The sequence below is a fragment of the Labrus bergylta genome, chromosome 8 (genome assembly GCF_963930695.1).
Source record: "Labrus bergylta chromosome 8, fLabBer1.1, whole genome shotgun sequence".
In the NCBI taxonomy this organism is placed as follows: Eukaryota; Metazoa; Chordata; class Actinopteri; order Labriformes; family Labridae; genus Labrus; species Labrus bergylta.
In genome coordinates this window covers 1,725,741-1,737,398 of record NC_089202.1, presented here as the reverse complement: position 1 = coordinate 1,737,398, position 11,658 = coordinate 1,725,741, and the positions used below count along the sequence as shown (strand labels likewise).

General features: G+C 40.2%; 1 protein-coding gene across 1 annotated transcript; it reads right to left on the bottom strand.

Annotated features, from left to right (window-relative positions):
* Window positions 1-7,423: 7,423 nt before the first annotated feature.
* Window positions 7,424-10,631, bottom strand: pou3f2b (POU class 3 homeobox 2b). Its single transcript, XM_020633861.3, has one exon. It carries the CDS (start codon window positions 10,465-10,467, stop codon window positions 9,184-9,186), a length of 1,284 nt encoding a protein of 427 aa, XP_020489517.1. The 5' UTR covers window positions 10,468-10,631; the 3' UTR covers window positions 7,424-9,183.
* Window positions 10,632-11,658: the final 1,027 nt, after the last annotated feature.

Genomic DNA, 11,658 nt, shown 5'->3' with positions numbered 1-11,658 from the left:
ATGTAAGTGTGATTGGGATAAACGTAGGGTCATCTACAGAATCCACAACAAATACTGAATCCATTAGTCAGGATGAATGGATACTGGTGGCGGAATGATCCTTTTTGCCTTAACCCTCTGCCATTTTACACTCTATTAATACCACAGAGAGAAGTGACATTAGCTTGTCTTCTTAACGGCCTTTTAATGAATTGTTTATGCCTGGTTTAATGATGTATGTTGTGGCCCTGTAATGTGCCCTAATGACGGAGAACGAGGCAGCCTCAGCTGAAGTATTAATTTGGACTGCCTCCCCAATGATTATTCCTCAGTCAACAACACCGCTACCGCCGCCTCTGCCACTGTGTGTGTGTGTACGGGTACAAACGTGATTCATAGAGGCTTTCTGCTCGCTGCTATGGCCTGATTTCTTGCTGTCATGCTTCTCTACGAGGCTGATATATCCAGGGGGGATCCACAGCAATTAGATCAGCTTTTTATTTGTCTTTCAGGAGCCTACAGACGTTGCTTGATGAATCTGCAGGGGGGCATGTATGGACAGAAATATTGTTCCTGAATAATAAATCCAGGATCAAAATGTAAACATGGGGAGTGTTGGGAGGTTTGTACAAGGCTGCCCCATGCCTCCCCTCTTACTTACTCTTTTTTATTTTCTCTACTTTGACCTCAAATCATATAAGTGACACCAGAACATACCTTGACAAATATGGCAGCACCCTGCTGGTGCAGTAATAGTCTTCTCTCCAGTGAGACACATGTCTGCAGAGTGCTGTGGTCTGCCTCCTGAGCCGTCCTCGGGCTGGGACTCAACAGGCCTCAGACTTGCCTGAGGGAGGCCTCCTGTGTGATACCCATCATTATGTGGCTGGGTGTTCCTTCTCTAGTTTCTCTCCACAGACTCTCATAATGAACACATCCCTGTCAGTTCTCACATTGCTGTGTCTAAAGCTTATCTTTTTTTTTTCTAAAGATGTTGAATGTCAGTGCTGAGTTTCTTAAATCCATAAAAAATACTTGAATCTGTTGGTAGCTTTGTGAAGCAGCATCAGTGGGCAATGACTCTTCTAGCCCCGTCTAAATCTGTTTCCATACTTACACTTTGACAAGTACAAACACAAATATGTGTGATGTCCTCATGTAGTTTAGGTGACAACACAGTGCAGACAATGAGTTACCTTGAGTTGATGCAATGCTGCACAATATGCTAAGAGGCAGAAGAGTAGGATTTTTTGTTGTTTATTTTTAAGTTTTTTCTTCACAGGGAAAAGTTTTTTCCTGAACATCTTAAAAGAGAGGTTTGAAACCTTTTTTGGAATATGAACCGTTAAAAAAACAAATTAACCTATTACAGGTTGTGTGAAAATGTTGGTGTGTGCGTGTGTTCCATCTTCATTTCTTGTAATGGAACAAAAATTGAACACTAGTCGTCTGCCTTTTGTTTACTCCAGTTGAATGGCATTTTTAAAATCCTGTATAGAATTACTGAAAATAATAATAAAAAACATGAAAGTAAACTATTTCCTTTTTTATTCCACTTAATAATTTTTCCACTTTTTGTTAGTTTTGCTCCCATTCGGTAATTTAAATGTACTTCTAATGTAATAAAAATAAAAATCAATCTCTTACATTATAAGATGAATAATATACTGTGGATGTTTGTATGAAACTTTCATTTTGACAGTTGAATCAATTTGTTTGATGAGGTAAGCTCAACTTAAGGTCCATTTGTACATGTTTCCAATATGAATTGAGTTAATAAAAACTAATGCATGTGCTCCATGAATCCGACCTGTGGCTCCTTTCCAACACGTCATTCCCCACTCTTTCCATGGTTTCTGACTCTATCCACTGTCCTATCTCTAAAATGCATAAAAGGCCCAAAAAGAAATCAGAAAAAGTAGGCGAAAAAAACACAAGATCCACAGCTGTCATTTTTTTTTAAATGTACCCTAAATTGTTATAATTTGTTCAGGTATGTGCAAAATTTTTTGGAGAGAAATGTTTAACCGACCATCATTTGGCTCTGTTTTGATTTAAAAAAAAATAGTGCTACATGAGTTGCACATGCACTTTATCCTGGTAAGGTAAGACTTCAAGTGAATTTAGTAACTATCAAACTCAACTGTCCTGTTCTCTCAGCAGTCCTGAGCTGCTCGGAGGCTCCTGGGCGTTCTCCAACAGGATCTGGCACAGAAGCTGTGTGCGAGATGGCCTAGCTGGGAGAAGAGCATGTTTCACAAACAGGCCGAGCAATTACAGCCTGAATAATTATGTGCTGAGGGGGAGACACGTTTCGCCCCACTGATCAGCAAAGTTCATGTGAAGTTATAATTAAACAATAACTCGTTTACAAATGAACGCACACACGCATTTGTGTACTTAAGTGTGCAAAGTGTAATTAGCTGCGATGCATCTGAATGAGATTGAAGAACAACAATGTCAAATGGTGGAATTATGTTCAGCTTGTGAGCGTGTATCAGTGTTATCTATGTGCGGGGAGGAGGGGGGGGGGGGGGGGGGGGGTGAGTAAAGAAAGGGAGACAGATTGAAGGAGTGATTGATACAGAAGGCTGATTCATCTCCACACCAGTCAGAGATGGACATGATGTTTGACAGGGAAACTTTATATAAAGACATCAGATTGAGATCTCAGGGGGGTTAAATAAAGTTTGTCGAAAAAAAGAATCGCAAACATTCAAAACTAATTACATCTCAGGAAATCACAGTGAAACATTGTTACACACAATGTTAAATAACAAAATGTGATCTGAGATCCTGTATTTATCTCCTTCTTTCAAACAAACATATTGTGCTTGTTGATCAATCACGCTCTTTTTGTCAATTTTCTAACATGTTTGTTAATCTGCTCGCTTCATATCCATTTTTTTTTTTTTTTAAATTGTGTTTGCTTTGTCAGCATTGTATTTTAACCATGTTAAAGTTTGTCCCACTTCATTAACTACTGCTGGAGGCACTGGTCTGTCAACAACACTGGAATGATACTTACAGATGAGGCTTCTTTAATATCGGCTAGAAAGTGAGAAGAAAGGTGAGCTTGCATACAGTAATCCAGATCCCCTGATAAAAAAAATGTATGTGAAGACATTTCAGACAGTTTGAGCGGATGCCCTTCATGATTGTTGCCAACTTGTCTGAACAGGCTTTACATGCTGAGATGTCCTTTTACCTCTACAATCAGATTTCACAGAATCACAATGCAATGGAAAAAAAAATCAGTGGCATTTGGAGTAAAAAAGGTTGAAAGGTTTGAAAGCAGCTTGTAGGTTAGTGTAAATCGGTTTGTGTAGAGTCTTGTGTGACAGTGAGCCAGCGTGCAAAACGGCAGCAGCTAAAAGGAATTCAGTCACTATTCTTTTTTTCTCTTTACACCTGTGTGTCTTTTCTCTGACATGTCACATAGAAAAGGCCTGTTGCTTGTTTTTTTTTTCGACCACTGGTCCAAAACATTAAGAGATTCAATTTTGATTTGAGGAGCAGGAACCGTATATGTTTGTCTGAGAGATAACTTAACCCTTTGATGGTCTGCCAATTTTAAATTTGGGGATTTTGCTGAAATATTTATTGCATTAAAAAAACATAACGTGAGAGAGCTTTCTCATCCTCAAGGTGAAGTAATGTTGTCAGAACTTTTATGTTGGCTTGTTTTGTTCACTATCAGTGGAATCTGTCCCTTATGAGTGAGGTTTTTTAAATTCAATCTATTTTAGAGGCTTTACTGGACAAAATGATATGACTCCCCAAATAAATGATTGCTTGATATTAATTTCAGTTAAACATACATTATGCATTCCACATACATTATGTATTCCATCATGTCAATAGATGTTCAGCATTAAATGCTTAGTATAGATTTTCTCTGTTGATGTGCCAATACTTTGTCTATAAAGCATTGAAAAAGAATATTACTGACCACAACTGAATAATGCCTTGATATACAAAGTTTTTTAAAAATGAAATGTTTTAGGAAGAAGTATGATTTTCTGACATTTCACAAATAAATGGAATAAATAATGACTTAGTGGGATACTGCTGACACTGATGGCACCAAAACCAAGCTTAGGAAACATCAGCAGTTGTAGTGGTGCCCAGACTCTGGTCCCTGAATGTAGTGTGAAGAAAAAGGTTTTGAACTATGAATTCACTGCATATGACTTTTTTTTTCTTCTTTTTAACAGTATGGTTAGTTGTATTAACTGGTTTACATTTTCTCTAATAAATGTTTTAACATTTGTATTTTTATGCACGTTCTTCTTATGTGCAGAAAAGAGATCTGTGTTATTAAAAACTCTTCCACTAAAGATGAGTTAAAGTGTATTCAGTTTGTTTGAAGTTCCCCTTTAACAGTAAAGACACAAGTTGACATGCTTAACATCGAAGTTTTGGCACCTATCTGTCATTTAATAAACATCACCTAAACAGCCCATAATATTTCAGAATGAGACCTAAAAGTAGTGAAATTTTGTTTGTCTGTCATTTAAGTATGGAAGGGTGAGACACCTTGATGTCTTTGATATATTGAAGTCTTATATTGCTTTGAGACTAAGTCATAAGTTAAGAGCAGCTCTTCTCCAGTCCAACATTTATGACATTTAACCTGAATGTTTCTCCATCAGACACTTTATGGTGTGCATATGATCCTCATGAGTCCCTGATTAACCATAGATTGAATATAGGGCCTATCACTTTTTTCTGACCCAACCTTTACAGTTAATACAAAGACGTAACAGTTCGGACTCACCCTGGGGTAATGTGGGTCTCACTAGATGGCGCTAGAGCATCGATTATCTGCTCTCTGTCTCGCCATCGCTCAGCGCCATAACACACCAGTGAGGTGTGTGTGTGTGTGTGTGTGTGTGTGTGTGTGCGTGTGTGTGTGTGCGCGCGCGCGCGTGTATTTGTGTGTGTGTGTGTGCGCGCGCGTGCGCGTGTGTGTGTGTGTGTGTTTTCTCTCCTCCCTGGGAGCCTAATGGGAAATTTCTAGTCACCTAAATAAAAAGGAAGGTGTAATTAACGCGACGCGCTCTTAATTGCATCTGCTGGAGAGCGGATGAAGGGCACGAGGGCGCACTTTTCTGATTAGTGGTCGACTTCCGAGCTCCGAGAGAGGCCTTTATTTCCGGGTGTCATTTCGTCCAAATAGCAGGTCAAATGGCGAGCGGTGATGATGCTAGAGACAGATTGTATTTCCTGCATCAGCAAGGAAACAGTATGAGGAAATGATACACCTCCCTCTATTTCAATCCTTAACTTTGACTGTACTAAATCTGCCATATAAAAGAAGCCTACGCCATATAGTAGTTGATTAAAATACAATAAAGTCCATTACTGGCACTGAAAACAATTAAGACTTTTAAAAAAGCTCTCCAGTTGGATATTGTGGGATCATTGCGCTTCATTTTCTTGTGGGAACAAAATAGGCCAACTTTTAAACCATTGTTCAACCAAATACCTTTACAGAAAAAAAAAAATGAAAAAAAAATGACATGGTGACAGAATACAGTTAAAGTCCTACAGATATGTATTTTTAAGAACCAATCAAAGATGTTGTCTTAGTTTATCTCTGTTGACTTGTTTACTGTATCGCTATCAATAACTGATCACTTTGATTTCATCGATCCTGCTGGTTTGCCCATAGTGATGAGGCTTTTAAATCTTACTCTTTGTTTATCACACATGCTCATTTGTTCACAATCTGCACCACAGCAGACACCAGCTCGCATTTTATTTGGTTGACTGAGAAGATTGGAATTAAATTATTAATTAAATTAATATTATGACGTTTTGGTAGTTCATCAGGAAGTGGCAGGTAAATAGTAGCTTTAGATTTTGGGATGTCAGCTCCAAAACACAATGAATCAGAATATATTTTAGAAAGATGCTCACACAAATATCACCTCGTGAGTTCCTGTGGGAATATAACAGAGAAATGTCAGACCTAAGGGGATAGGAAAATACCAGCAGGGTCACCACTGTCACTATCAATGTTACAATAAGTCCAAAGGGAAATATTATGTTCGTAAGAGCATTCTGGGACAAAAGTAATTCCTATTGGCCTAGGTTGAAAAGAACAACCTCATTCCAAAGCCTCTAATGCCAACCTCCAATTTAAGGTTAAAGGGGCTTGACCTTGTCGGACAAAGTGACACCAGTCTAACACGAGTTTTTGTCCCTTTGAGCTCTAAAATAATAAATAACTTGCGTTTTTGTTCTGCTTGGACAAAGCAGAAAGAGTGCATTTTTTTAGACAAAGAAAGGTTATCCTAAATTATAATCTAGCCTACACCAAGACTGTGAATTGTAAGGGAAGAATACATTTTTAAAATACTAAAAAACTTATGTTTATTATAACCCCTAACCCAAATAATATTAGGCCATACCTGACAATGGCACTGAAGCATATAGGCTACAGCTTTACGGTTAAATAACCAATTGTAACCCATTTTAGTCACTATGGATCATAGCATATCCTCGGACCACACTTTGGGAACCCCTGATTTAGTCCTGGATAGTAGTTCTGTTTTCTCAGCCAAAGCCAGCAGGAGCAGCCCGGGAGCAGAAGCAGCACATCATCGACTCACAATCTTTCATTCATCAACCTTGATTTTCTCTCAACCATTAATTCCATCCGGCTCAAAGAAAGAAGCGTATTTTCCACAGCACAGATGTCAGACAGACCGTGAACCCACCGCAGCAGCATTCTGCTTTGCTCGATTAAAAAAAATACATTTAGGCTCGACGTTGGAAAAAAGCTGTTTAATATCAACCCCATTATTTAAAAATGTGCAAGTCCGTTATTCATGTGTGAGGTGATGAAACACCTACAGGCGTTTCTCACCTCAGCTTTATCTACCCCAAGTTCATCCAGTGAATATGACACAGCCTACATCCACCCAAACCACACGGCTGCTTCAACAAGCAATAAAAGAAAACAACAAGAAAACAGCGTCGGATTGCTACAGGTCTACATCCCACAACTTGAATTTCCAGTGAATTATGAGTTGGATCGATTCATTAAAGCTACTGAGGAAAGATTTTACTGCCAAGATCTTTTCTGCTTATTGTTTTCTGTAAGAGAAACACAAATCACGAGGGCAAAAAAAAAAGAGAAGAAAAAACAGTTTCCACATGAGAGGAAAAACATAAACCAAATCCCTGGATATTTGACTTTTTTTTGTTGTTGCATAAAAACGAAAAACAAGCTTTTGTAGGAAAAGATGTATATACATGTATAGCTGTGACGGTCCAGGCTGTGGCAATCCCGCTGAAAAATAAAAATATGTCTCTTTACTTCCCTAAAAATAATAATTATTCAAAAGAAAACCTCGGTTTCATTTCATATATATCTCGCCCTCTGTGTCATCTATAAAAGCCATTGTATAATAAATTACAATCTCATTAACAATACTAAAAAATAAAATAAAATGTCTACCAGCAGTTTTCCCCAGAATAAAGCAACATTAATGAAGATGGATAAAATGGCTGAAATGAAATGCACGGCAACGACCCTAGAAACATAAAAAAAAAACACCTTGTAAATAATACAAATAATAATAACAATAATAATAATAACCATAATAATAATAATAATTTTGATCATATGCTGCGATTTTGGAATGTCACTAAAATGTGTTTTGGGAAAAAATAAAAAGGCCTTATAATTTACTTTTGTTGTTTTTGAATGTTGCTTATCCGTAACTGATTTACTAAGGACAATTCTCGACAACAGTGATTAGTCTGAATGAAGTTCTTAAAGCACTATGTTTTGATTGGAAAAACAATCTTGTGTAATTTCAGGACGGGAATCAAATTGTATATCAAAAAACTCCTTGGACAATTTAAAAATTCGAAATTGATTTCGCATTAATGGTAATAATTAGACTCATAATAAAACGCGCCACAAATAATAATAAAAAATAATAATAACACGTAATCGAGCATAATTTCGGCAGCAAAATGAACATTAAATAGAACACAGTCACAAGGCAGTGGGTAGGATATGAATGAGACTTGATTTAAAAAAAGTCGACCTGCTTGTTTTTGAAAACAACAATCCAAAAGTGCCCCAGTGAAGAAAGTATAAAGATGGATGAAGCCATGACTTTCAAAGTTATACAATATTTACAAAAGTGGATCCAAAGGTTCTGTGAGAGTTAATGACGTAGATTTCTGTAGATTTCTTTATATCTATAGCCCATATTGTGGAAAAGTGCCAGATAATCCAATCAATCGTCAGGGAGCCCTTCCTACAGCTGGGAGACTCTGTGAGGGGGAGAGCTTTTATTTAACGCTTATTTAGTGAGATTATGAATGGACCGTTTGTTTATACTGCTGTTTGACTTATGACGGACTTTTATTTACCATCTACCTGCCCTCGGGACAAATATAAAAGAGCTTTACCAAGGAGCTGCAAAAAACTATCAAATAACAACAATAATCAGTGCTGAAAAAGTAAATCGTGACCTCGGTGTTTACAGCATAAATAAGAGCTGAATGGCCTGCAGCTTCCCAGCAGTGTTCTGAATGTAACGCGCCTCTGTGCTGCCTGGCTGACAGATGGGACTCAGGCGATGCTCACCCTCAGCTGGACTCCACTGGACTGGGGCTGCAGCATTTACTGGCCTCCAGTTTACTCCATTAACGCAGCTCCCTTGACCCCCTGCAACAACCAGGATCCATCACTGCTGGACGCACAATTTAGAGCTACAAAACTAAACGCCTTTGCATTTGTTTTCCATCTTACTCACAGAAAAAAGTGTTTGTGATTCGATATAAAAGTAGGGAATGGAAACCATTCAGCTAAGCTTTTCCTCTCAAACCAGGTAGACAATCCCTCTTCCCCTCCCTCCTTTTCGTCAAGTATTATTTCAATACACAATGGGGGCTACACCTTGAAACTGCGTCGACTACACTCACAGTGCTGGGCTTGTATCCTCGTAGAACACAACACAGGCTTATGTTCCTTTAGCTCTGGGTGTGAAAAATGTCCTGTCCTCCCCTCACTCTTTTTCCATTTCTTAAATATTCACTGCAGATACTGTGTGAGTACTCACTGCAATCTATTATACATAAAGCACCCACTATAGCGTCTCATAGTCCAGTGATTTATATATAACCTTGGGGATAAATAAATGGAGAAGCATGTCCTGGAGGGTCCAGCAGAGTTCATTGGATCGGGGTCTGGACCCCGTGATGCGGCGGAGTGTCCCCGTACACATCCTCACTCCCTGGCAGTGCTCCGGGAGGGGTCATGCGTTTCTCCTTCTGTCTCCTGTTACAAAACCAAACCCTCACCACTTCTTTCTCCAGGTGGAGACTGTCCGCCAGGCCGATTATTTCCGATGCTGCTGGTTTAGGGCTCTTCAAAAAATGGCTCTCCAAAGCCCCCTTTACGCTTACCTCTATTGAAGTCCGTTTTTTCCTTTTTCTCCCCTGCGCTGCGATTTTGTCCAGGCTTGTAGGGCTGCCCGAGGTGGAGTCCGCCTCCTCCAACCACTTGTTCAACAGAGGCTTCAGCTTGCACATGTTTTTGAAGCTGAGCTGCAGGGCCTCAAACCTGCATATGGTGGTTTGGGAAAATACATTTCCGTACAGGGTCCCCAGGGCGAGTCCCACGTCCGCCTGCGTAAAGCCCAACTTGATCCTCCGCTGTTTAAACTGCTTGGCAAACTGCTCCAGGTCGTCCGACGTCGGCGTATCCTCGTCCGAGTGGTCGTGGTGGCTCTGCGGTCGGTGCTGGTGCTGATGCTGGGACGGCGGATGACCGTGTTCGCTGAGGTGCGGGCTGTGGTGCTCGTCATGACTGTCTCTTATGTTGTGGTGGTGCATCCCCTGACCGCTACCCGGGATTAGCCCGTTGACGCTGAAACCCGGCTGGGAATAGATAAGGCTTTGGCCGTTCGTCGTCGCCATGCTCGGTATGTGCGCCGCGGTGGTGGTTCTCCACGCCCGGCCGTCGTGGTGGTTCCCGTGCGTCTGGTGCACCAGATGGGGTGGCCGAGACTGGTGCTGCAGGTTGCTGCTGGAGTTGTGCATCTCGTCCCGGGCGCCCTGCACCGCGGGTTTGATGTCCTGCTCCGCGCCAAGCGGGCTGGAGGACCACGGGGCTCCCTCTCCGTGGGACAGCGCCGTGATCCACTGGTGTGCGTGGCTGAGCGTGTGGTTGTTGCTCTGCAGCGGATAGTCGCTCTGCAACAGGCTCTGCGCGTCCCGGTACGCTGTGGCTTGCTGCATGCTGCCGGGCTCCGAGTGCACGATGGATGCGCTGGAGGTGAGGATGCTGTAGTGGTTAGACGCTGCGGTCGCCATGACTCTCGGAGCCGGACTGGTCGCTCTTATTAAAGGAACCTCGCATTTGACAGATACTCTCCTGCCCACAGGCGGCTCCCAGGCGCTTTGCCAAGTGGACGCCGAGGCGCACCTGGACTCCGCCCCGCCCCCGCCGCTCATTGGAGCTCCAAAGATGATGGACGTGGTTACCAAGAGCAACGGCACGGGGATTGGTTGCGGGGAAGTCTCAACAAACACTACTCTCCTTGTTGGAGAGGTGCGATTTGAGGCTCCCGTGGAAGTGGAGAGCCGGAGTGCAGCATTGGGGAACGGAGCAGCAGGATCAGCAGTGCAACTGTAAGATACAGTTGATTTACTTTGATTATCAAGTTCTGTCAAGACTCTGCCTGTAGGTAGCCTAGATCCAGGAGAGAGAGAGTTTCCTTTCAGACTTGTACAAAGGCTGTGTGCATATTCTTTTATAGGTAGACTTTTACTGTTAATTATATAATGACTGTAATTCTGCGCATAATATTGTATTAAATGTTTTTTATGGAAACGTGAGCGCAACATCATATTTGGATATGACTGTAAACTTTTTCTTTGCGGCACAAATCGACTTTGGGGATTTAAAAAAATATATATTATTAGCATATAAATACAGACGTCTGGCTTTTTTAGTTTTTTAAGAATGTTGTAGTGTTTCAACATTTTCTGCTAGGAGATTAATCGCATATTAATGAGTCTTCAATTTGTGCAGTATTGTGTGTGACCAGATGAGTTAAGTATTTTATAGTAATGAGAATCTTCATTAAGTTAACCATTATTTTTAAATTAAGATAATATACATCAAACATTAACATTCAAAGCAATATAAATATATTCAACTTTAAAACATCAGGCATGTAAAAATAACTGAATATAACACAGTCCAACATAGCTCACTTTGAATATGAGAAGTGAGGCATGGTGGAGTAAAGGATACATTTAAGTTTATTATTTAATTGGTTTGTTTTCAAAATCAGATAAATGGGGAAGGAAAAAGCAGATCCACGTTTCAAAAAAATCTATTTTATTTAAAATAAGTTATTCTCTGAGATAAAATATTAATACATTTCATTTATTTGGAAAAATGCAAACTGCTGGAACAAAGTTGTTGACACTTAGTTTGGTAGCCTAACACTGATCTGGCATAGTTTAAAAACAGTCTGAAGGAAGATAAGTTTAAAAAATACACTCATACACTCACTGCATTAGTGTTCTTGTCATTATGTTTATTGGCCAACATATTTGTAAAATCATTGCTAATTAGATATATGAGACAGTCCATATATCCTGAACTTTATTCCTCAGTGTTTGTAAAACTGTAAA

Bases quoted from the DNA above. Each gene is read 5' to 3' on its own strand.
- pou3f2b (XM_020633861.3), bottom strand. From the start codon at position 10,467: ATGAGCGGCGGGGGCGGGGCGGAGTCCAGGTGCGCCTCGGCGTCCACT.